Source organism: Schistocerca cancellata, chromosome 8 (assembly GCF_023864275.1).
Source record: "Schistocerca cancellata isolate TAMUIC-IGC-003103 chromosome 8, iqSchCanc2.1, whole genome shotgun sequence".
NCBI classification, from domain to species: domain Eukaryota; kingdom Metazoa; phylum Arthropoda; class Insecta; order Orthoptera; family Acrididae; genus Schistocerca; species Schistocerca cancellata.
In genome coordinates this window covers 504,002,925-504,030,789 of record NC_064633.1, presented here as the reverse complement: position 1 = coordinate 504,030,789, position 27,865 = coordinate 504,002,925, and the positions used below count along the sequence as shown (strand labels likewise).

At 41.0% G+C, this 27,865-nt stretch overlaps 1 protein-coding gene across 1 annotated transcript in view; it reads left to right on the top strand.

The window, feature by feature from the left end:
* Positions 1-27,865, top strand: part of LOC126095650 (zwei Ig domain protein zig-8-like) — a 147,913-nt gene that overhangs the window by 104,049 nt on the left and 15,999 nt on the right. The window contains exons 5-6 of the mRNA XM_049910411.1: positions 1,503-1,621; positions 12,948-13,017. Coding sequence (XP_049766368.1) covers positions 1,503-1,621; positions 12,948-13,017 — 189 coding nt within the window. The remainder of the gene's footprint in view (positions 1-1,502; positions 1,622-12,947; positions 13,018-27,865) is intronic.

Sequence of the window (27,865 nt, the reverse complement as noted above, 5' to 3'; positions counted from 1 at the left end):
CCATAAGCACGCAATTTCATTACAAGCCGCTTGTGTGGTACAGCGTCAAAGGACTTCTGGGAATCTAGAAATACGGGAACAATTTGAAATTCCTTCTCAATAGCACTCAACACCTCCTGTGTGTCTAAGGAGCTACCTGCGTTTCCCAAGAACCATGTTTTCTAAAACCGTGTTGCCTTTGTATCAATAGGCCGGTCTATTCAACGTTATTTATTATGTTCGAGCAGAATATAAGCACAGAAATTCGGCTGTATATCGACGTTAATGATATGGGCCTGTAATTTAGTGGATAACTCCTACTATTTTTTTTTTCAGTATTGGTGCAACTTTCCAGTCTTTCGGGATGGATCTTCCAAATGTTCAGATGTGTGTGAGATCTTATGGGACTTAACTGCTAAGGTCATCAGTCCCTAAGCTTACACACTACTTAAACTAAATTATCCTAAGGACAAACACACACACTCATGCCCGAGGAAGGATTCGAACCTCCGCCGGGACCAGCCGCGCAGTCCATGAATGCAGCGCCCTAGACCGCTCGGCTGATCCCGCGCGGCATGGATCTTCCGTCGACCGAGCGGTTCTATAAGATTATTAAGTGTGGAGCAATTGCATAAAAAACTCTGAAATAACCTAATTGGTATACAATGTGGATCGGAAGATCTGATTTAGCTAAATTATGTAAGTTCCTTCACTGACCCGCAAAGGTAGCCGAGAGCGCTAACTCGCAGCTTCCTGCACTCGGGTAGGCGCGGCGGCCCGGATCGAATCCAGATTAACGCCGAGGGCCGGTGTGCCAACCAGTCTGTATGTGGTTTTTAGGCGGTTTTCCACATCCCAGTAGGTGAATACCGCGGTGGTCCCCACCTTCCTCCTCAGTTACACGCGTCGCAGACATTTGAAACATGTCCGCACTATTTCACGATTAACACTAGATGCAGACTGTTGGGGTGCACTGATTCCGTCCTGGAGGATACGGGGTGCTGGCAGGAAAGGCATCCGGCCATTCCTAAAACTAACATTGCCAAATCCGTTGCAACCACACTGACCCTGCGATCGCTGTGGGACTTCGGCGTAAGCGAAAGAAAGAAATAATTTAAGTTGCTTCACTACTCCGAGTATGCCTAATTCTAAGTTGCTGATGTTGGCAACTGTTTTTGATTAGAATTATGGAATATTTACTTCGTATTCCCTGGTGAAGAAATTTTGGAAAGCTGTGTTTAGTACCTCTGCGTTTGCAAGAGCATCGTCGATACCATTTCCATAGTTATCACGCGGATAAGGCATTGACTGTGTCTTGCCGGTAGCACACTTTACATATGAACACGACATGTGTTAAGAATGGTGGCGGCGGTTGTGATTTTCGTGCTGTCTGTATGACTGTAGGACGCTAGCGTCCTGCTGGTGGCGACAGCAGTTGAGCTGCGGCGACGCTGCTCGCCGTTGGTTCCTAGTCGGCAGCGCAGTGCAGTGAGGAATCGTTGTTTTTTTGTGTTTTGATGCAGGGAGGGCGAGTCGCTGAGCCGGCTGCGGCTGCCGTTCGCCGACAAGAGCCACTCGGGAGAGTACACGTGCTCGCTGGGACACGGCTCCGACGCCAGCGTCCACGTCCACGTCCTCAACGGTGAGTGGAGCGCCGCCGCCGCTGCCGCCCCACTGCTCTGCACTCAGTCCTGCCGCCGTGTCACCGCTCTGCGGCTCCCGCCCGTCCCCATCCCCCATCCACCGCCACAGCAGTCCGCCTTCGCGGTCCTCAGGAAGCGTCGCGGGCACGGAATAGGGAGGTCATGACTTCGACTGCCACATGGGGCATATGTAACCGTACTCTATATGCATTTAAAGTAAGGGTAGTTCAGTAAGGGGGTACCTGCTGCACAAAGAAGAAAGGCCAAATAAGGTAAAGGCAAATTTGTGGATAATACAGGGTGTTTCAAAAATGACCGGTATATTTGAAACGGCAATAAAAACTAAACGAGCAGCGATAGAAATACACCGTTTGTTGCAATATGCTTGGGACAACAGTACATTTTCAGGCAGACAAACTTTCGAAACTACAGTAGTTACAATTTTCTACAACAGATGGCGCTGCGGTCTGGGAAACTCTATAGTACGATATTTTCCACATATCCACCATGCGTAGCAATAATATGGCGTAGTCTCTGAATGAAATTACCCGAAACCTTTGACAAAGTGTCTGGCGGAATGGCTTCACATGCAGATGAGATGTACTGCTTCAGTTGTTCAATTGTTTCTGGATTCTGGCGGTACACCTGGTCTTTCAAGTGTCCCCACAGAAAGAAGTCACAGGGGTTCATGTCTGGCGAATAGGGAGGCCTATCCACGCCGCCTCCTGTATGTTTCGGATAGCCCAAAGCAATCACACGATCATCGAAATATTCAGTCAGGAAATTAAAGACGTCGGCCGTGCGATGTGGCCGGGCACCATCTTGCATAAACCACGAGGTGTTCGCAGTGTCGTCTAAGGCAGTTTCTACCGCCACAAATTCACAAAGAATGTCCAGATAGCGTGATGCAGTAATCGTTTCGGATCTGAAAAATGGGCCAATGATTCCTTTGGAAGAAATGGCGGCCCAGACCAGTACTTTTTGAGGATGCAGGGACGATGGGACTGCAACATGGGGATTTTCGGTTCCCCATATGCGCCAGTTCTGTTTATTGACGAAGCCGTGCAGGTAAAAATAAGCTTCGTCAGTAAACCAAAAGCTGCCCACATGCATATCGCCGTCATCTATCCTGTGCACTATATCGTTAGTGAATGTCTCTTGTGCAGCAATGGTAGCGGCGCTGAGGGGTTGCCGCGTTTGAATTTTGTATGGATAGAGGTGTAAACTCTGGCGCATGAGACGATACGTGGACGTTGGCGTCATTTGGACCGCAGCTGCAACACGGCGAACGGAAACCCGAGGCCGCTGTTGGATCACCTGCTGCACTAGCTGCGCGTTGCCCTCTGTGGTTGCCGTACAAGGTCGCCCTACCTTTCCAGCACGTTTATCCGTCACGTTCCCAGTCCGTTGAAATTTTTCAAACAGATCCTTTATTGTATCGCTTTTCGGTCCTTTGGTTACATTAAACCTCCGTTGAAAACTTCGTCTTGTTGCAACAACACTGTGTTCTAGGCGGTGGAATTCCAACACCAGAAAAATCCTCTGTTCTAAGGAAAAAACCATGTTGTCTACAGCACACTTGCACGTTGTGAACAGCACACGCTTACAGCAGAAAGACGACGTACCGAATGGCGCACCCACAGACTGCGTTGTCTTCTATATCGTTCACATCACTTGCAGCGCCATCTGTTGTTGAAAATTGTAACTACTGTAATTTCGAAAGTTTGTCCGCCTGAAAATGTACTGTTGTTCCAAGCATATTGCAACAAACGGTGTATTTCTATCGCTGCTCGTTTAGTTTTTATTGCCGTTTCAAATATACCGGTCATTTTTGAAACACCCTGTAAATGCGTACTAATGTAACTCTGCTCTTATATCGCCAGTCTTTCGGTTGGTTGGAAGACCTTGACATCGATCTCTGAGGGGCATTAAGTAAGTAATGCAACACATTTTATCATCTGAATGTGGGTTGGTTTTATTCAGGATTTTAGTACACTATATTACTCTCCACTCTGTATTTATCCGTTTAGTACGTCGCTCTTAGGCCACCTCACTGGGACACCCAATATGCCCCCATGGTACCACTCAAAAGGCCGAAGCCAGACCCAACGCCATGCTGCAACAATAAACTCCCCATCAGCCCAGTACTGCTTCCAGCGGAGTGCATCCGTAATTGGGCCAGACAAACGGACTTCGAAAAGTGTGAAATCTGGGCGGTAGGTTTGTGAATTCCTCTCGGGTCCACAGGCTCGTTTTAGGTCTTGCATCATCATGGGCAAGAAGCTAGTTTGCATTTTTGTGTCGACGAACACCGTGAAGTCCAACAGTGCAGGAGACAAAGCTCTGTACGGCCGGTAGACACGCCGAAGATCGGACAAATTTGCGGGACCTTGTTGGGAAGATGGAAGATGCCTCGTCCAACGACCCACCGCGCATTTGTTCACTTCCACGTCTCCGTAGACATTCTCCAAGTCCCTACGAATATCCGTGAAGCTCCGATTTTCTGCCAAAAGCGATGCAGCGGAGTTACAGACTCCAATTTGAAGGCTTGTACAGCGCCGCCACCTATCGGAACATCATAAAACTATAGAGGACGAAGCGGGAATATTCCACAGTGTTCCACAGGAAATTCCACACGTAATCAAACAAAAGTGGCCGATAAAAAGCTATGATGCATTAGTTACTTAATGCCCTTCGTGTTTGACGGTAACCTTTTTGTATATGTGTAATTAAAAATTCCTACACTATGTATAGCTTGTTTTACCAGTGCCAGTCATGGTGTCTCTCGAGATATCTTTCCTTCTAATGTTTCTTCTAGGCCATTTGCAAGATATTAGTTGTTATCATACAGTATGACCAGTTGCAAAAACTTCTATTTTAATAGCCACGGTAGTATGGCTATTTCTAAGAGCGTAACAATTCACGTGAGAGTTGAATGTGGACATGTTCAACGTCTGAACCCCGTCGACACAACTGTAACTGTTCCCCCTTGCGCCTTCTTAAGTTGTTGTCGCTCTAGCAGAAGATAACACACGGTCATAGCTTTGTTTATAACTTGGTATTATGAGAAATATGCACATCTACTTTTTCAGTAATGAGTACATAGGTTCTCTTAAGGAATCCCATTAGTTTCTTCTAAATTGCTATTCTTGACACATTACTGGTCATAATACACCACACAGTTTCATAATGCTTTATCATAAATACGTATGGTTAGCAGTGAACGTACTTCTACTCAGATTACAAACTTTCGATACCATAGACTTCGAACTACACGTGGAGACACTGTCTCCTTGTGAATAGTCACGCTTCAGCTTGCGATCACAACGTATTAGGGTACCCATCAGCTGTATTTAAGACATACGGCACCATATTACTCCTCATCCCAGCCCAATTAGTCATAAATGTTACACAATAACACGTGTCTTACTGCACCAACTATTCCTGTGTATGATCTTTCTTCACTAATCCTTTGCAGGACCTCCCGTTTGTTCGTTTATCTGATCACTTCATCTTCACTAATCCTTTGCAGGACCTCCCGTTTGTTCGTTTATCTGATCACTTCAGCAGCATATGTAAAGTGATTCAAGAGCTACCATTGCGTTTTTCACCACTGACCATGTTTCAAGACCTTAAATTTCTCCACACCCGGTATAGATCTTTACAGTATTTTACTCATTACAGTATATGCTATTAGAACAAGTCATTTTTTTATTTTTCTTATATTCATGGACACTTACTTTGCTTCTCTAATTCCTCTGTTTTATGTGCTATTTCCTTCTTCCGTCTTCTGTTATCTTACTTGTTAAATATTGGTATGACAGTATCTGTTTTATTTTGTTACAACTATTGTTAATGTGCTCTTCTTCTTATTCATTGGAGTTCACAAGTATTTCCACCTTTCTTGATTTAATTTACGGTTTTTACTCCTCCCTTAATGAAGTATCCATAACTTTTATTACTATTTGGGAATTCCTTTCATTTAGAGTTTTCAAAGTTATGTCATTCACAATCCTAAGAATATTCTCTAAATAAAAGACTACACATATCATTAGACGAAACTTCAGCCACTGACGGTGGTACCGTCAGTCGCTTTTGTACTTGATTTTCAGAATATGCGTTTTGTTATGTCCTTCTAACACAGGTTATAGAAGAATCAGTTCCCAAAAATAAACAAATGCGTTTATAACGGAGCTAAGAATGAGAATGCATGAATAAACATTGCATTGTTATAAGACGCAGGCAATGAACGGAGCAGACACATTGTTCTGTCATTTATTGAAGTCCAGTAGGCTGTGTAAACGAAACTATCTGTGACTGACTAGCAGTAGTGTGTGTGGTTATATATGATTAAGCTCTTGACTCCTTACTTATGCAGAACAGAAATTTAACAAAGAAGGATAATACAGCACAAGAAATATGTACGCACATGTACAGGGACGCAACCTGCAACGCCTTCGGAAGACACATATTAGATTTTTGTACTCTTGCCACGTGCATACTATTAGTCCTACAGAAAAAATGAACAGGACCTTTTGTAGGATATTTTACTGCAATCAATTTTTGTACTCGGATAGGTTTCCGATGGAGGCCACAGTTTCCCGGTTATTCAAGAGCCACGCGTTTGGAGGTCATTATTGTACGTTTTCTTGAACCATTAAAAAACGCAGCCTCTAGCAAAAACCGCATCCCAGTGCAGAGTTTAACTACATTAAATTTCCAACAAGAATGTTCTGCTCATTCTTCTATGGGCCAAACCGTTTGCACGTGGTGGGCAAGACAATACAAACATCTCGGGCGTGGTATTTTTAGGCGTCGCGTGTTGGATAAAACTCTCACCCCATATAAATTTTTTACTGGGACAGTTCAGAATTATAATGTTTAATGAAAGTTAACCATAAAATTTTATAATAAATGCTGTGGACATTAATTTGATAGCATTACATAAGCAAAGATGTCACATGTTCATCTGCTCATCATGATGACGATAGTCGATACCGTGTCGAGCAAAGATAAATGCTGTCAACTGTCACACTACATCATTGGCTACGGCGGTTGAGGAGGAATATCTGTAGAGTGGGAATACCATGCTGCGGAGGTGGCCAACATCTTACGGAAGTACTTAGATGAAGCTGCTTTGACACTGATGTTTACTTATTGGTTATGAGATAAACTTTCGTGTCCCACTATTTGCCATGTTTTCACGTATTCGTTTATTAGTAACAGTAGTTATTATGAACTGTTGCTGCTACGGACGCAATTCGAAATACGTTAAAAGAGGAAAAGTTACTTTTCAACGGTAACTATCACAAATGTGTAATTGTAACCGCCATATGCTTTACTTGCTAATCAATAATCAGACACACAGTAAAGAAAGGATAATATCGCAGGTCTAACTTATGTGACTATATGGTCCAGCATTTACAAGTTCCTCGTAAGTTCGTTAGTGTGCGAGTGTGTTAACGGTCCGTCTGTTGAATATGTACAAATTCTGAGAAATTTAACTCGCAGATAAAACAGTCAGCAAAGTATTATGCTTATTTGTCAGTGGTCACAATAGGAAACTGTAGCATCAGTGGCTATGACGCAGAGAATGAGTATATATGATTAGTATTTTACTTTCGGTAATAGCAAAGTGATATTAAACACGTAAGAACAAACAGGAAATAAGAGCAGAAGAATTTTCTGCAAGCTGATATATTTGAACTAAAGAGCATTTACAACATACGCAAGCACTTCCTTTAGCCGTTTACTGACACACACAGTTAAATGCTTAGACATATTATCATACTGAAACCTCACGCCGTCAGCACACAAACAGTGCTTTCTAACGTTCATTCTACGTTTTGCTGACTACTCAGGAACTATGTGATATGTGCGTAAGTTACGTATACCTCAACATGGTATATTCGAGTGCAGCGCTCTCTAGCGGAAGTTATAGGCTTCATGTGGTTCACAAATCACACTATTTACGAATCTGACAGGCATAAAATAGCTACGGTGTCTCTATTAAAACTCCACATTTCTTCCCTTCTCTATGTCCTAGGCATGCTGTTCTCCCTCTAGTATACAGAAACAAAAACTTCGGTATCCATAAAAATGTTAAAACACTAGAACGGCGGAGTTTCCGACATTCCCAAAGCGGCGGAAAAGGGTCATTTTGACCCCACATAAAATATTCTCTTATTTGACTTAAAAAAAACTTTTTTATAGTGTTTCTTAATCCATAGTTTATTTCTAGTAATCACAATAATTGTTTACAAAAATAAATAATAATTTCTAATTTATTTCAGCTACAATGTATCATACAAATACATTGTTCTTACTGCTAACAAGTTTCTTAGCTATAGATTTGAATTTATTAACTATTCATACAACCTTCTAGACGCATTTAGTACATTTGGTCCATTTTACCCTCATATGTATTTTACAAGTACCTCTGTATTACTTTTCACTCTAGTCATTTGAAGCTCATAAATGCACCTAGCACAGGTGATTTCTGTTTTCCGTGCACATTTTCCGCACTTTACAGACATTTCGCTGCCTTTGCAGAGGCTGATTTGGCACTTCCTCCGCTTTCTATGTGATTTCAGTCCCTTATCCTCTTCCTTTGCCTGATGTTCTTCCTCTTTCGTTCCCTTTACTTTATTTATCAGTTGAAGTATAAACTTCTTCCTTTCCATTTTCTTGTTCGTTACCGTGTTGCAGATGACCCATGGCTTTATTCCCGCCAAGTCCTGTATGATGTAGAAGACATGCATTGGGCCATCTCCAACATACAATCTTCGTAGTATATTTACGGGTCATTTGATCAATCACGTCCACTCCGTACCTCGTTGCATTGTAGAATGTTGCAGTTTAAGGTTTCTTATTTCCTTCCTTGTTTATTGCTATTTCAGCATGCAGGGTACTCAGAAGCATTTATTAACTATTCATACAACCTTCTAGACGCATTTAGTACATTTGGTCCATTTTACCCTCATATGTATTTTACAAGTACCTCTGTATTACTTTTCACTCTAGTCATTTGAAGCTGATAAATGCACCTAGCACAGGTGATTTCTTCTTTCCTTGGTATACAGCAAAGGCGCAGTCTGTGTTGCCACTATTGTTCAGTATTGTGGTGGAATGTATTTCAGCATTTGGCTTCCTTACTTCATTGGGGATTTCCCGGCGGATCCTGTACATTGTACTAACTAACGAAGTTTTCCTTTCTTTGAGTTTTTTTAGCAAGTTGAAGAGACGTAAAGGAGTTGTCTGTGGTCACATTTCTTCCTTGATTTACAAATGGCTCCATGAGGCTGAAGGACGTACTCTCCTGCTGATGGTTTATGCGTGTCCTCTTTGCCAAGGTATGGTAAAGCGTTACATACACTATGAGATAGGAAGTATCCGGACATCTGACTGCAATAGACTCACAAGTTCGTGGCGCGCTCCATCGGTAATGCTGGAATTCAATATGATGTTGACCACCCTTCCATTCTCGCAGGCATACGTTTAATCAGACGTTGGAAGGTTTCTTGGGGAATGGCAGTCCATTCTTCACGAAGTGGTGCACTGAGGAGACGTATCGATGTCGGTCGGTGAGGCGTGAGACGAAGTCGGCGTTCCAAAACATCCCAAAGGTGTTCCATAGGATTCAGGTCAGGGCCCTGAGCAGGCCAGTCCATACAGGGACAGGCTCGATCTTATTGAAACATGCAACTGCCATCCCCGAATTGCCCTTCGAAAATAGGAATCAATGAGGTGCTTAAAACATCAATGTAGGACTGTGCTGTGATAGATCCACGCAAAACAACAAGGGGAACAAGCCGCCTCCATGGAAAACACGACCACACCATTAAACCACCGCCTACAAGTTTTACTGATGGCCTACACAGGATGGCAGATGACGTTCACCGGGCATTCGCCTTACCCACACCCTGCCATCGGATCGTCACATTGTGTACTGTGATTCGTCACTCCACACAACGTTTTTGCACTGTTCAATCGTCCAATGTTTACGCTCCTTACATCAAGAGAGGCATCGTTTGGCATTTACCGGCGTGAAGTGAGGCTTATGAGCAGCCACTGGACCATGAAATCCAAGTTTTCTCACGTCCCGCCTAACTTGCAGTGGATTCTGATGCAGTTTGGAATACCTTTGTGATGGTCTGGATAGATGTCTGCTTATTACATATTAAGACCCCCTTCAACTGTTGGCAGTCACAGTCAACAAATGAGGTCGGCCTCTACGGTTATGACTGTACGTGTCCCTTACGTTTCCACTTCAATATCACAACGGAAACAGTGGACCTAGGGTTGTTTACAAGAGTGGAAATCTCGCGTACAGACGTATGACACAAGTTACACCCAATCACATGACCACGTTTGATATCCGTGGGATCTGGGGAGCACCCCATTCTGCTCACGATGTCTAATGACTACTGAGGTCGCTGGTACGGAGTACCTGGCAGTAGGTGGCAGCATAATCCACCTAATATGAAAAACGTATGTTTTTGGAGTTGTCCGGATACTTTTGGTCACAGAGTGAATATACTTTGTCGTTACTTCAACTGCCAACCAGAATTTGTGACCATATTTGTCTGGTTTGTTGGACGTGAAATGAGTAAACCTGCATCTTGATTTGCTTGTTAAAGTTGCTCGTCAGTGGTTACATTTTGTCCAGGGCGGTAAGCGCGACAACTGTTTTAAATACACTTTCCAAATTTGAGATACAAGAGAGAATTTGTTGTCTGCCAGGCGTTCTGCCTGGGTGGATTTTTCATTAAACCGAAGGAATATGAGAAGCTCATGAAATCTGTTATTTGGTACGCCAAAATGTAAAAGCAGACCATCAAGAGTCCGACCAGAGATCATCCACAGACATACGTTTTGTGCACAATACACTCCGAACATATATGATGGCTATCAGTTTCTCCAGTTCCTAAAGTGACGCAGTCCAGACATTGTTTTTTTAATACTTTTCGAGCATTTCATTCTATGTATTTCTTCATGAGACGTAGCATTGCTTCATCAAAAATAAGACGGAAGGTATTGATGGCAGGGATGTCTTCTCGTTGGCGAGCATAAGCAGCGAGACCTCCTCACTCCCTCAGAACAATCACAGCTGACCGTCTTGCAGCAGATGAATAATTTCCATCTCTCACACGTTTCTGTTCCTTGCAACCATCATTGTAGACGCTTCCAACTGTACATACTATGGTGAAAGAGGTGATGATTGACGTGTATCAGCATCTGAATCCTCTTCCACTAATCACCCCTAGTTCACAATGTCTTCATCTTCACGTGTCAGATATGTAATCATCATCTTCATGAGCGAAGTCAATTTCCGATTCAACTTCGTAATTCTCTCAGAGATGTAACACTTCTTCATCAGGAAGTCCACTCTGGAGATACATGTTCGAAAGTACGTTTCACGGACAAAGACTGCCTGAGTGTCACGACATGAGTTGTGGCATACTGGAATGTACATGTTCCAAGTTGCAACAATCAGGAGCAACTGCTCTGCGTTATTACTCACTGTTGCCATTGTATTATTGGATAATTTACTTATATTCAGAATAGATCCGCCCGCCTAGGTATACTGAATGAAATGGCAAATAAAATTTAAAAAAATGTTCAAATGCTCAAATGTGTGTGAAATCTTATGGGTCTTAACTTCTAAGGTCATCACTCCCTAAGCTTACACATTACATAACATAAATTATCCTAAGGACAAACACACACACCCATGCCCGAGGGAGGACTCGAACCTCCGCCGAGACCAGCCGCACAGTCCATGACTCTAGCGCCTGAGACCGCTCGGCTAATCCCGCGTGGCTAAAATTAAAATGTTTTGTATATGCTGAAACACCTTCAGAAAGAGGAGAAAAATCAAATAAAGTCATATAATTCCACTGAAGACGTAAATAAATTGGATATGACAACGAACGGAAAACGTACGACAGGGGTCATTTTGACCCCTTCCGCCATTCTAGTGTTAACGGAAAAAGAAAAGTACCATGTCCAGTCAGTAAGGACATCGGCTGTTAAGCGTTCCACTAGAAATAGTGCGATACATACTTACAACAGTTCTGCACATAAGATAAAAATTATCTCATCGTTCTCACTTTTTAGTGACCCTAAAGTTATTCTGACTTGATCACTTTTCCTGTTCAGTGGCACGACCTTTACAGCGTGTGGAATACACAACTTGAAACAAGAAGGTGCCAAGTAGTGCAAGCTGTCTTGTACACAAAGTCAATCGGGCGAACTGACTCCTTAGAAAGAGCGAGTTTGTGTTTACAGAACATCGAATATTGGAGAAGATTTTTTTAAACTAATAAGAAACTATCAGAACCTATTAGGACATGTGAAGATAAAAATAATTAAGATGCTGTGAGATGAGAAGCAGCAACAGACTACTCATCAATTTAGTATCCTGAGTCTCTACGCATTACGTTAGGCAGACAGAACGGTGAGTATGGCCACACTTTGCGCCTTTCCTTCACCTGAAAGTTTTAATCCTAAACATGTTACTAATTGACATTTAATTATAACAAGTTTTACATAGAACAATGTGTTTCTGATGGATCGTCAATGTGCTGTATCCTCGAAACTGTCTAGTTTCATCATACGGAAGTTACAATAATTCTTTAGCCACCAATATGAAGTTTCCCCTCATTTTATTACAACAAATCGACAACTAACGACGTGTTTTCTAGAGCTCATAAATTCGCTGGTACTTATACTTTAACTGAAAGGTAATATGGCGTCTCGATACTCTGTACTGGAGAGAGACGGCGTCATGTGACGTAGGTGGCGTTCTTTTATCTCGCTCGTCTACGTTCAGAAACACGTTCGGAATATCTTATGTGGTAGATACTGCTCTGCTTGGTCTGAACAACTCACAAACATGCTTTTCCCATGCTGTGACGACAGTAACTCGGTACACGCAACGTTCATGTTCAAATGCACGGTCCGTGTTACGACGGCTTAAGTTCCCGGGGACAGACAGTCTACGAATCACAGATTTTGCAGAGCCGTTAGTTTAGTAAAAAAATTTTAAAACCACACTAAGGAAACAGTAAACGACAAACCCAGCTCGCGGTTACCGTTATTACTGAGGTAGTCGATAAGGAGGCTCAATGACACGGCAGTGCGGGTAAGGGGAGGTGGAAGAGAGTAGGGGGAGATTTGTGCAGTTCGTCGGATCAGAACGTTCGTTACTTTTATAAGTGCCCCATGCTTCCACGGGACGCGCCTGAAGTTGTGGTGGCACTGTATTCGCCCAGCTCCACGCTACCTGCATCGTGTACAGAATCCGGATGTGCGGTGTTGCAGGCGAGACGCAGGCGGCGGTGCACCACGAAACGTGGGGCGCAGCGGGGCGCCCCCTGCAGCCGGGGGCGGCGTCGCTGCTGCTGTCCGGCGCCGTCGCGGCGGCCGCCGCCCGCCCCCGCATCAGCTGATGACGCTGGGAGGCAGCACTGGCGGCCGCATTCTCCGCCCCGCTCAATGGCCGCCCTGCGACCGCAGCGGACGAGTCCGCCGCACTCCACAGGGGGTTCGCCGTGTCGACTCACGACTTCAGTCTCCAGACGCCACAGAAACGCTTCCTTACGGCGCTGGTGGCAGTTGTTACATTTAGCCATATTTTACGATTGTACAGTCGTCTGGGTGGACATTTCTTCTTGCAGGCGCCTTTCGCAAACGTAGGACCGTAACTTTTTGTAGCGTGCTGTAGTTTGCAAAACCAAGTGACATAGGTTGTAGGCAAGGTAAAGCGAATGTAAAAGGAAGTTTCTTTTGAGGCTCAAATTGACGAGCAGTCCTTCCAGAACGTTAAATATTTAGAATCGACTGACGAATTATAAATGAGATGCAGTGCAACAGCTACCCCATGCCCTCTGAACATCCTTTTCTTTCTGCTTGATTCAAGAATGCTTTCCACTTCTTGGAGGTTTGGTCAATTGAGATGAAAGGCAACACACGTGTCTCAACCTCTTAGTTTCGTGGGACACGTGTTCTGTCATCGATCAAATACGAAGAAACGTAAGACACTCTTATACGATTTCTTTGCTCACTAAATGCCACGTTTACACAACGACTTACTTTAAGATAGGATTTCCAATGCATTAATTTAAAAGAATGCAGTTTTTATTCTTCTGTAGAAGATTTCCTTTGCTTATCATATTCATAATACTTGGAGAAACGCATCATCCGTTATTCCCTCTAGACATTATCGTGAGTATATCCTACGACTTCGCATTTTCTAAGAAAATTCGTCCATCTTATCTCTAATGTCATAGAAAAAGGAAAATTCGCCAAAGAAACGAAGGCATTACAGTTACTTCAAATAAATATATTCGAAAACAACCTCGTTAAAATTATTTTCTTACTAATGCACCTTGGAGAGCAGAATAACTAATTTATAGTAACTATTCAAAACTTAGTTATGCGTGAGAAACTTCCTTTCACTGTTGTGGGACGAAAAATAAGGGAGTCTTGAACATCCATTTGCTGTGAAATCATATTTATAAATACTAAGCGTTTCTTACATTTGATGTGCCAAATTTGAGAGACTGCGTTGCAACTACCTTCCATATGTAAAAATGATAAAGAAAATGCTGTTTTCTGTTAAATGTACATACAATATTATATCATTGATCTGTTTTGTAAATCGATGTCGTTGTAATATGCAACAATAAACTATTTTATAAACAAGCTAAGGAAATTTTATTTGAATCTCGATCTTTTAGCCCCTGGAACAAACCTGAAAATGCGGCGATAACAGGTAAGCTGCAGCTAAGAGAACACTATTTGCGATTTTCTAGCCAGTGCAGTCATTAGGTAGCTACTCACACTTGTGGCGCTAATGTGAATTTCGTGCAACTGTTTCAGTATTATGATCGGGCTCATCTTAATGAGGCTGTTGGGTGCGTTAACATGGTTCTGGAAAGGCCGCCGATGGCAGAGAGCATGGTTTCAGTGGTGCCAGTTGGGGCTATCAGTATATTGGGTTTCACTAGGCACGGCCTGAATCTCAATAGGTACTGGAAGAGGAGGCTGGAAAGGTGACAGTGTAGTGGGTGGTGGTGGGATCACTTATGAAAAAATTCCTTTAGTAGTTCGTGTTTCAACTGCACCTTTTTTAGACTGAAGTCAGCTGATATGTATACCTACTTAAAGGACGTCCCTCTGTCTAAGGGCTCCTCTTCAGAGGACGTCATGTCTCCAAGTAGCTTATAGATGTTGACTACGAAAATATTGGTATATCGGAGCACCACTTAAATATTTTGACATTTTAGAGGCTTCCTTCACCAGGATATAGATTAGATGGCTGGTTTTCAAGGAGTTCCTTGCGAGGTTGTGGAGTGGCTATGTACATAAAAAACAGTATACCATTTGAGTCCATAGACGCATCATGGCACTGCACTGAAAAGATATTTGAATGTTGTGCAGGGACAGTTGAATTTAGTGAAACTAAACGTCTAATTGTTGCGATTTATAGGTCCCCTAACTCTGACTTCAAAGTATTTCGGTTCAAGATACAGAGGGTTCTTGACTGAACTACCAGCAATTAGTTATATGTGGTGACTTCAGTATAAATTTTGTATATGATGGTGCAAGGAAAATGATGTTGGTAGATCTCCTAAATTCATATGACCTGTTGAAGACTGAACTAGGGTTCAGGGTAACAGTAGCACAGCTATAGACAATATTTTTGTTCATTCTTCATTGCTAGATGGGCATTCTGTTGGTAAAAGTGCCAATGGCCTTTTAAACCATGACGAACAAATTTTAATATTATAGGGCTTTTTTAGTCAAACAAATGTCACATATAATTACAAACTACGTAGGAAAGTTAATCCAACAGCAATACAGAGTTTTGTAAACCTTGTCAAAGGACATGAGTGGCAGGATGTTTAAAGTGCCGATAACATATATGATAAATATAATGCTTTCCTTAACACATTTCTCATGCACTTTGACAGTTGCTTTCCATTACAACGCTGTAAATAGGGTACTAGCAGTAATAGGCAGGCCAGGTGGCTGACTAGTGGCTTAAGAATATCATGTAGAACAAAGTGGGAATTTTTTCACAATGTTAGAAGTAGTCATAATCAAGCGACAAAGAGCCCATTACAGACAGTGTTGTAAGGCAATTAAAAATGTTATTAAGAAAGCAAGGCGTATGTGGTATGTAGATAGAATAGGTAATTGACAGGATAAAATTAAAACCATATGTTTAGTTGTGAAGGAAGTGTCTGGCCAGCAGCACAATGTCGATGATATAAAGTCAGTTCGTAGTAAAACTATTTCTGTTACTGATAAATCAGATATATGTACAGTGTTTAATAATCATTTTCTGATCATTGCTGGTAAATTAAATATAAATTTAGTTTTTACAGGGAATCGTATAATATTCTTGGCAAATGCCTTCCTGAGATTGGTATCTGTAATACTCCTCTTTGATACAGACAAGGAGGAGATTGAGTAAATAGTTAGATCACTGAAGACTAAGGACTATCTTGGATATGATGGAATGTCTAGCAGAGAATTAAAGTACTGTGCTACTCATGTTAGCCTGGCATGTAGACATATTTGCAACTTTTCCTTTAGGAATGGTCAGTTTCCTGAACGATTACAGTAGTCAGTAGTAAAGAAACTTCATAGAAAGGGAGATAAGTATAATGCAGATAATTTTAAATCTACTCTAGGCCATCAGTTTTTGCTAAAGTTATTGAAAAGGCTGGGTATGTAAAGGCAATTGATTATTTTACCAGATGTACAGTTCGGCTTTACAAGTCGTTTAACAACTGAAAATGCTATATTCCCTTTTCTCTGTGAGGTCCTGGGTGGGTTAAACAAAAGGTTTCGAACGGTAGACACATTTTTTTCATTTAACTAAGGTGTTTTATTGTGTTGATAGCGAAACATTGCTCCAGAAGTTGAAACATTACAGAATGCAGGGAGTAGCTCACAATTGTTTCACCTCTTACTGTAGCGACAGGCAGAAAATGGTCATTATTCACAATATGAAGGTGGTATCTTGTGCCCTTAGGTCGCACTATCCTCTATGCCCTCGGTGGTTCAGATGTATAGAGCATCTTCCATGTAAGCAGGAGATCTCGGGTTCGAGTCCCGGTTGAGGCACAAATTTTCAGCTGTCCCCGTTGATGTATATCAACAACACCTGTCGGCAGCTAAGGGTTTCGATATAATTATCATTTCATTCTAGAGAAGCTACACGGTCATCAATGGTATCAGTTCTTTCGGGAACAGATGCCGTCTTCATATAGTTAATGGCTATCGGGCCAATGACCTTCTTCTGTGCGAATGCGCACGCTTTGCCCGAACTCTTGCGGGACTCGTCAGCTTAGTGTGCCCGAGTAATGAGTGAATCGGCAAATATTTATTACGAACACTACGAATGTAGGTTGTGGACAGTTGGGAATATGGGTCTCACGGAAAGCGTGCAAGGGATAAGTCCCTGAAATCGCACTATCCTCTGTGCCCTCGGTGGCTCAGATGGATAGAGCATCTGCCATGTAATTAGGAGCTGCCAGGTTCGAGTCCCAGTGAGAGCACAATTTTCAGCTGTCCCCATTGATGTATATGAACAAGACCTATCAGCAGCTAAAAGTTCCGATTTAATTATCATTTCCGTATTCAGTATGTTGAGCTTGGCTGCGATGTGGGGTCTGAGTAGGGTACAGTCAAGTGTGGGCTGCCACAGGAATCAGTGTTGGGGCCACTCCTGTTCCGTATTTACAAAAATGATATGTCCTCTAGCATTACGGGTAACTCTAATATATTTTTGTTTGCTGATGACACTATGTTGGTAGTAAAGGATGTTGTGTGCATTATTAGCCTGGTTTTAAGCAGTGTAGTTCATGACCTAAGTTCATGACTTGTAGAAAATAAACTAACGCTAAATCACAGTAAGACTCAGTTTTTACCGTTTTTAACACACAATTCAACAAACACTGGCGTTTTAATTGCTAGAATGGGCATATGATTAGTTAAACTGAACAGTTCAAATTTCTAGGCGTTGAGGTAACTAGTAAACTGTCGTGGAAAGCAAACATTCCTGTTCCAAGACTGAATGCTGTCATTGTTAGTAATCGAATGATATCTGAAGTGAGTGATCGTTCGACGCAAAAAATAGTCTGCTTTGGTTATTTTCATTCGCATATGTCGTATGGTATTATATTTTGCGGTATCTCATCCCATTCTAAAAGGATATTCTTGGCTCAGAAACGGGCGACTCGGGCAATAAGTGGTATAAGTGCACGAACCTCTTGTGGATCCCTGTTCATGAGGCTGGGTATTTTTACATTGGCCTCTCAATATTCATATTCCTTATTGTCATTTATTGTTAACAATATTAGTTTACTCTGAATAATAAGCAGCTTTCACTCAGCAGCTCGGCAAAAATCACGCCTGCTTTTGGTTCGGACTTCCTTAACTCTTGTGCAGAAAGGTGTGCAGCATCCATTTTCAATAAGCTACCATTGGAATTCAAAAAACATTTGCTCTAATCCAAGCGCTTTCAAATCGAAACTAAACAGTTTCCTCATGGTTCACTCCTTCTATCCTATCTAGGAGGTCCCTGAAAAATGAAGAAGATTCTTGATGTATTGTTGATTGCGTTTACTTAAACTGATGTATTGACTTTTATCAGGTTCATAAACATTTTATTTTATCTGTTATTACTCGTATGTTGTAATTTCATGAAATGACATGTTCCATGACCTTGGAGATTTGCTCCTCAATTTGGTCCTACGGTACTTGAAGTAAAAATAAATAAATAAATTCGCTGTCTGCGTGACCAGTCTTTACCAGTGACTCGGTTGATTCATCAGCTGGGCTTGGTTTATACATTGAAAAGATGTTAACTGCAGTGTGTAACTTCTTAAATTTAATAGAACCAAGAAATCATTGAATTTTCTTTGGATAGCCAGTAAACAAATTGTGCTGTCATATTATTGACACTATACTAATTTAATAGAGAAGGCTTTTTACTTCCCCTATTTGATTCGGCACTTATTTCAGAAAAATGGAGATGCAGATATTTCATTTCTACAGTCCTCCCGAGATTTCTAATTCTTACTGTGACTGAAGACTGGAAGACGGAAGGAACAGATCAAACTGAGTTATAATTACTCATGAGAAGAGGCTTACAACAATCATGGCCGCCCGATCTCATGAAATAAGTGTTAAATTATGTGACAGTACCGACGACGACCAATAAACAGAGTCAGACATTTTCAAAAAGAAAACACGTTAATAAGTTTATTTACGCTGCATACACCTAATAACAGAAGTAGATGTTATTTTCAAGTGCTTAAGTTTTTCTGTGGAGCTCAGTTTTATGCAGTAAGAGTGGTCTTCTTGTGAATGACAAATAGCGTTGAACGCAGATACACTCACATAAGTCTCTCTGAGTATCATGAGGACTTAGAAGCGTTCTCTTATGTTAATATCTTGCAGTCACTGCTATCTTCCTCACTAATGCTGATAAGCCGAATAATGTCCTGCGCTTGAGGTGAAGCTCTGAACTGTGACTGCCAAGAAACGCGCACTGTCAAGTAAGTAAGGGACACATGTAATTTAGTAGTGAGGTCATGTCGATTCCACGTCCTCTGCCCCCCCCCCCTCCCGCCCAACCCATATCAGAGACCATGAGCGACGACGGGAGTTTTAAAAGTGCAATCTCTAAAATAGGGTGAATAGACCACGAGGTGCTGGGTGCGCTCGATGAAGATGCCGTTGATACCTCTCAAAAGTCTATGAATTTGCTTCAAATATTTCACGTATTTATATAGGGACTCATAAGACGAAATATCTTAGGAAAACGAACTCTTAGCATACATCAACTGGCGTGCGGTGGACAGTAATTGCTATCTTCTACTTTTTCGGCCACTTTCCGAGTGAATATTTTGAAAATCAGTTGCATTTTAAACCTGTTTTTATAACCTATGTTAGTATCTTATTCAGGGGAAGCGTTGCTGATGTCGTGTATGAGATAGGGATTCAGTAATAGACCATCGTTATATTTCACAATAATCAAAAAATGGTTCAAATGGCGCTGAGAACTATGGAACTCAACATCTTAGGTCATAAGTCCCTTAGAACTTAGAACTACTTAAACCTAACTAACCTAAGGACATCAGACACACCCATGCCCGAGGCAGGATTCGAACCTGCGACCGTAACAGTCCCGCGGTTCCGGACTGCAGCGCCAGAACCGCTAGACCACCGCGGCCGGCCTTCACAATAATCACCAAAGATGCATTATATATAAAAATCAAAACATATTTGAGCTAATACATTCTATAGTACGTCATAAGGGGTTTATTTACAATCGAACACAGATCTTTATCAATTTGCTTCTGCACTTCACCTTCACTATTGACGTCAGCCTCAACACAGAGAGATTCTTTTTAATAATTTCATATGAACATTTTAAATACAGGATACTTCTTAAAATTTCTCGTTAATAATATTTAATGTCGGTTTACTTTGGGTAGTGGTACTGGAAAATACACTTTCCTAAAATGGTTGTAGATTTAAGTTATTGTTTTCCCTGAGAAATCTGTACTATTCAGCAACGTAATCATTACCATCACGACAGGCTATACTGTTGTTATTGTGGTCTTCAGTCCAGAGACTGGTTTGATACAGCTCTCCATGCTACTGTATCTTGTGCAAGTTTCTTCATCTCCGAGTAACTACTGCAATTCATATCCTTCTGATTATGTTTAGTGTATTAATGCGTTGGTCTTCCTCTGCTATTTTTACCCTCCCCCCCTTCCTTCCAATACTAAAGTCATGACCCCCTGATGCCTCAGAAGGCGTCCTACCAACTGATTTCTTCTAGGCAAGTTGTGTCACAAATTCCTTTTCTCCCCAATCTTATTCAGTGCCTCCTCATCATTTACGTAACCTAACCATCTAATCTTCAGCATTCTTTTGTAACACCACATTTCAGAAGCTTCTATTCTTTTCTTGTCTAAACTATATATCGTCCATGTTTCACTTCGATATATTCCTACACTCCATACAAGTAGGCTACTTTGAGAAAAGACTTCTTGATACTCAAATGTATATTCGATGTTAACTTATTAATCTTCTTCAGAAGCACTATCCTCGCCATTGCAAGTCTACATTTTATATCCTCCATACTTCGACCATCATCAGTTACTTTTCTCCCCAAATAGCAAAACTCATTTACTAGTTTAAGTGTCTCATTTTCTAATCTAATTCCCCCACCATCACCTGAGTTAATATGACTACATTACATTATTCTCGTTTTGCTTTTGTTGATGTCCAACTAATATCATCCTTTCAAGACACTGTCCAGCTAGTTCAACTGCTCTCCCATGTCCTTTGCTTTCTCTGACAGAATTACAATGTCGTCGACAAACCTCAAAAGTTTTATTTCTTCGTCAAGGATTTTAATTCCTGCTTCAAAACTTCTTTTTGTTTCCTTTACTGCTTGCTCAATATACAGATCGAATAACATCGTAGACACGCTACAACCCTGACTCACTCCCTTCTCAATCACTGCCACTGGTTTCTGTATAAATTGTAAATAGCCATCTGCTCCCTGTATTTTATACCTGCCAACTTTAGAATTTGAAAGAGTGTATTCCAGTCAACATTGTCAAAAGCTTTCTGTAACTCTACAAGTGCTGGAAACGTAGATTTTCTTTTCCTTAATCTATCTTCTAACTTACGTCTTAGGGTCAGCATTGCCTCACGTATTCCAACATTTCTATGGGATCGTAACCGATCTCTCCCAAGGTCGGCTTCTACCTGTTATTCCATTCGTCTGAAAAGAATTCGTGTTAGTATTTTGCAGCAATAACTTATTAAATTGATAGTTCGGTAATTTTCACACTTGCCAACATTTGCTTTTTTCGAGATTGGGATTATTCTATTCATCTTGAAGTCTGAGAGTATGTCGCCTCTCAGGGTATGCCACCTGTTGCATACATCTTGCTCACCAGATGAAAGAGTTTTGTCAGGGCTGGCTCTTATAGGGCTATCAGTAGTTGAAATGGAATGTTGTCTACTCCCAGGGCCTTGTTTCGCCATAGATCTTTCGCAATATCGTATCTCCCATTTCACGTTCAACTACATCCTCTTCCATTTCTATAATGGTACACCACCACATCGCCCTTGTATAGATCCTCTATATACTCCTTTCACCTTTCTGGCTTCCCTTCTTTACTTACAACAGGATTTCAGTCTCTTTTCTCTAAAGGTCTGTTTAATTTTCCTGTAGGCAGTACCTTTCTTATTCCTAGTGACATATGCCTCTACACCCTTACATTTGTCCAGTAGCCATCCCTGCTTAGCAATATCGCACTTCCTGTCAATTTCATTTTTGAGACTTTTGTACTCCTTTTCGCCTGATTCATTTACCGCAGTTTTATATGTTCTATTTTCATCAATTAAATTCAATATCTCTTCTGTTCCCCAAGGATTTCTATTAGCCCTCGCTTTTTACCTTCTTGATCCTCAGCTGCCTTCACTGTTTCATCTCTCAAAGCTGCCCCCCTCCCCCCGCTCTCGTCAATCGTTCCCTCATGCTATCTCTGAAACTCTCTACAGCCTCTGATTCTTTCAGTTTATCTAGGTATGATCTCCTTAAATTTCCACCTTCAGTTAGAATCTGTTGTTGTTGTGGTCTTCAGTCCTGAGACTGGTTTGATGCAGCTCTCCATGCTACTCTATCCTGTGCAAGCTTCTTCATCTCCCAGTATCTACTGCAACATACATCCTTCTGAATCAGCTTAGTGTATTCATCTCTTGGCCTCCCTCTACGATTTTTACCCTCCACACTGCCCTCCAATTCTAAATTTGAGATCCCTTGATGCCTCAAAACATGTCCTACCAACCGATCCCTTCTTCTAGTCAAGTTGTGCCACAAACTTCTCTTCTCCCCAATCCTATTCAGTACCTCCTCATAAGTTACGTGATCTACCCACCTTATCTTCAGCATTCTTCTGTAGCACCACATTTCGAAAGCTTCTATTCTCTTCTTGTCCAAACTAGTTATTGTCCATGTTTCACTTCCATACATGGCTACACTCCATACAAATACTTTCAGAAACGACTTCCTGACACTTAAATCTATACTCGATGTTAACAAATTCCTCTTCTTGAGAAACGCTTTCCTTGCCATTGCCAGTCTACATTTTATATCCTCTCTACTTCGACCATCATCGGTTATTTTACTCCCTAAATAGCAAAACCCCTTTACTACTTTAAGTGTCTCATTTCCTAATCTAATTCCCTCAGCATCACCCGACTTAATTTGACTACATTCCATTATCCTCGTTTTGCTTTTGTTGATGTTCATCTTATATCCTCCTTTCAAGACAAGTTAGAATCTACAGTTCACAAACAATATATCGTTTTCAGAGTCCACATCTCCCCCTGGAAATGTCTAATAATTTAAAGGCTGGTTCCTAAATCGTTGTATTATCATTATACAACCTGTTTTAAACCTTCCAGTGTCTCCAGGCCTCTTCCAAGTATACAATCTTTCTTCATGGTTATTAAACCAAGCGTCAGCTATGATTAACTTATGCTCTGTGCAAAATTCTACCAGGCAGCTTCGTCTGTCTTCCATACCCACATTCCATATTCACCTACTACTTTTCCTTCTCTTCCTTTTCCTACTATCGAATTCCATTCCAGTTCCGCGTGACTACTCGTATTAAATTTTATCCCCTTTCACTATCTGAATAATTTCTTTTAACGCATCATACATTTCTTCAACTCTTCGTCATCTGCGGAGCTATTTGGCATATAAACTTTTACTACTATGGTAGGCCTGCGCTTCGTGCCTATCTTTTCTATAATAAAGCGTTCACTATGCGGTTTGTAGTAGTTTACCGGCGCTACTATTTTTTTATTCATCATTAATATTATGTAGTACAAAAAGCAAACAACAGCCATATTTCAACGAGCATCATTTACTTTTCCTTAAACTACCAGTTTCGGCACTTCACTAGTGCCATCCTCAGGTCAATGTGCATTAGAACATCAACTAGTTTACAATGTAGTGTGGGTCTGGTGTATTATACAAGATTCTAATGCAGACTGGCTAAGGTCGCTAGATTATAGAATGTACCATAAAGGGTTTATAAGGGACCTTTCCTGGTCTTTTCATTTGTATCTGCATTGCTATCTTGTGTTACACACAAAGTATACACTACATTGCATTCTTATTGATGGTCTAATGTACAGGTTACTAATGAAGTGCCGAAACTGGTAGCGTAAAAGAAAACAAATAAGTACTGACTGAAGTACAGCTGCTGTTTGATTTATCCTCTACATACTGCCTGACCAGCCACTGTCTTGAGTCCATGATGTATCAAAGAAGGATAGCCCATTTTGTTTGTGTCAATCCAACAAAGGGGAATTGTGAACACAGGCCCTCTAAACGTAAAAGTGCTTTATGTAACTGAAATAGTGATTTGAAATAAAGTGTGGATTTCGTATCGATAGGTGTAACGCGCCCTATAAAAGGAGGAATACTCTGTGACAACATAAAATGTTAATGGGGATGGAGTTACATTACCAGGCAGTGACACTGAACTTCTAATTTATCTAGGAGACATAGTAATTTCTGTATTGCTCATTTCCCATTTCAAAGTGAACATTTCTTGCATCTTTTTGCTCGTTCAATTTCCCTAGCAATCAAATCATCTGTCAGCACTCTATTTAACGTCTGACTACTGGAATGATATCACGGTATGTATATACATACATACATACATACATACATACATACATATATATATATATATATATATGTATATATATATATATATATATATATATATATATATATATATATATATAATGTGTGTATGTGTGTGTGTGTGTGTGCATGCGAGCGCGCTTCACACAAAAGTACTAGTAAGAATAATTTCATTTATTCGGAACTAATTTGTCAAGCAGAGACGTTTCTAATTGATTGTTTGGTCAGTCCTCTCATAAATACTGTTTAGTGGTACTAACAGGTTACACTAGCCTGAGATATCGAGAAAGCACTTTGACGTTTTACCGAACAACTTCAAGCGTTGGACGAGGCTCAGCACTTTGGCTTAAGTAACGCTAAAAATATCGAAATACTTGCAACATATTTTGAGCATTCCTTAAATGTCCAGAACCAGTCCATAGGCTCTTGAACATCCATGAAAACTAGAAGAATATTTACCCCCAACCATCAAAGGAATTGAAGAAATTATTAAAGCCTTAAAAGTCTACTGAAGAAGACTACTGCAGCAGAACTTCTGAAATGGTATCTACAAAGGTAAAAAGTTAATCTTTGAGAAAAATTAGAAAATAGTAAAATTCCCATGAAAGTGGAATGTGGCCTTGATACACCCGCAAAATGAGAAAAGCAAGAAACAAGATGTTAATAACAAGAGATTAAAAAATGGTTCAAATGGCTCTGAGCACTATGGGACTTAACTGCTGAGGTCATTTGTCCCCTAGAACTTAGAACTAGTTAAACCTAACTAACCTAAGGACATCACAAACATCCATGCCCGAGGCAGGATTCGAACCTGCGACCGTAGCGGTCTTGCGGTTCCAGACTGCAGCGCCTTTCACCGCACGGCCACTTCGGCCGACTAATAACAAGAGACGAATTTTTTGCAGCCTTCTAGATATAACACTTTTTCCAAGATTTAACTAAACAGAACGGATACAATCCTAGAGAGGAGTTTAGATGAATGCAAGGTAGTTTTTGGAAGGGAAATTCATGTTCTGAAAAAATATCTTGTCTGAAGTTAATCATTAGTCACGGATTACTGAATTCAAAAGGTCAGTACTTTTCTTTGAAATTGCGTGTTGCATATTATGCATGTGTAGAATGAGAAGGGATGGTTTTTAAAACACTGTTCCAATGACTCGGCCTAGATTTTGTGGTCTAAAGCATAGGGTGGTGATCTGCGGACCCACGTTGATTCCTGCCGATACCAGCATCTTTTTTATTTTTCAGTGTTTCCTTGCCTCCCAATTTTACACTATTAATTACGAAATTTAAGTATATTAAACAGTTCAATTTATGTGAGTAAAATTTATATGATCAATTTACTTAACGTTCCTCTACAATCTTTTTCTTTCTGGCTCTTCTGGTGACTGTGTGTCCCACACATTAAAGATATTTTTCCAAAGGCAAGCTTTTCTCACTTCATGCTGGACCGCAGCAAGCAGCAACTTATGATTCAGTGAAGTTAAAAACTGTCTAAGTTGCAGAAGAGTTAGTTTTTATTTAAATGACGACTTGTTTCGGACTTGTAGTCCATTATCAAGCCATCCACATCAGTTCTACCGTATCACCATGTGTGTACTCTGCAAGACACTATTAGCACACAACAGTCGAGTGCTGCTTACACACATTATAGTGTCCTAGTAGGACATGATAATGGACCTAAGTCCGGAACTAATCACCATTTAAATAAAAACAACTTATTTACAAATCTGACTGTTTTGTAATTGCGTTGAACGTTTATAGATACTTCTCAAAGTTAGTAACTTTTTTTGTTGTTAAGTGTTGTTTTAGTTTATGAAATTCTGCATATAATTTCCTAGCATGGTCTACCATCCTCTGTTATCGTGCTACATTGGTATTTAAAACTGGAGGCTAGCTTCTTATTCTTATTCCAGACTTAGGTTTGTTGCCCTTGTAATTTTATTGTAAACTTTAGTCTTATTTTTATTTATTCTTATTTTTGTCAAAATATCATATTCACGCCTTCTACGAAATTTCCCCATTTGGCTGACACATATGTATTATTAAGTCGGTGCATAAGTTCGTAGCATTTTTGTTTTGCATGTTCGTATTCCCACCGCTACATGTTTACTTATCCATTGTCACTTCTCATTTATAGTTCATTGTTGCTAAATCCGTTTACACATTGTCTTTTTGTCATTTGGAGATAGTGAGTGGAGCTGCGGACGCCTCAAAATGGTGTAAGTGGAGATATTGGAAAATTCTCACATATTTTTCTGTTTGGGTTCAATAGATGGGTCCCAACAGCGGAGACAGCCAGTAACATTCGCGCTCTATACTGGGATAAGGTCAAGACAATATCTTTCTCACTTTAAGGAGGATTATTTTGTCATTAGTGACTCTCACTGTTCAGAAAGACTTTCGGAGTTTGTTGAATATAGTTTCCAAGCATTAATCCACAATGATCCACGTCATTGTACTCGAGAACTGACAAACATGGTGAACTGTGATCATGCCACCATCGTGCGGCAGCTGCATTCTGTGGAGGAGGTTCAGAAATCGTGTGTATGGTGTCCACATGTTCTAAGCCAGAATCACAGAAATCTGCGTGTGGTCATAAGCGCGTATCTGCTTGCTCGTCATCAACTGTCTCGTAAACAATATCGACCATTCCTATTCTGTATCGTTACTGGTGACGAGAAATGGTGTTTTCAGGCTAACGTACAGAAAAGAAAGTTATGGTTGATTCCAACCAAAGAAGCAACTCCCCATACAGAGATCTGCGGGCATCAGCAAGGGTTAATGGTTTGGATCAGCTGAGAGAGCGGCGATGTGGTGTACTACGAATTGCATTCCCAAGGTGTAACAGTCGCTGCTATCATATACTGTCAACAACTGAGATGTCTTGCAGACGCAGTCCAAGAATGAGGATTAGGAAGACTGCATGAACTGCTGCCTGCGTCGTATAATTATGGTGTCCTAACTGAGAGAGGCTGTCATTTGGCATTGCAAATGCCTGCTCGTGACGCCGAAATTTTGACTCATCAGCATTTCGGTATCACTAAAGATTTTTGTGTCTTCAATGAAATTGTCGTATTATTCGTTAAGCTCAGTAAAAACACACTGCAGGAAGGGGGTTGGGAAGTAATTTCACACACGCTTTATTCACTTGAACTAGCGCCCTCAGGTTTTCATCTTTCCCGCTTTCTGTCTTCCTTTTCGGACGAAAATGCACTCAGAATACGACTCGACGAGCTCTTCACCCCAAACCAATGTGGTTTCTGAAGTAACAGAATCAAAAAGTAGTCCCAGCGTTGGCTGACTGTTGTGAATATTGAAGGGGAATACGTTATTCATGACTAAATTCTCTGTTATTTGTATCTGTTGTCTTTATTGAACTTACGAAAAACTTTTACGAACTTATGCACTAATCCGATGTTATCAGTAAACCTGTTACCACGTTCTTTCTTTCTTATTTTTTCTTTTTTCA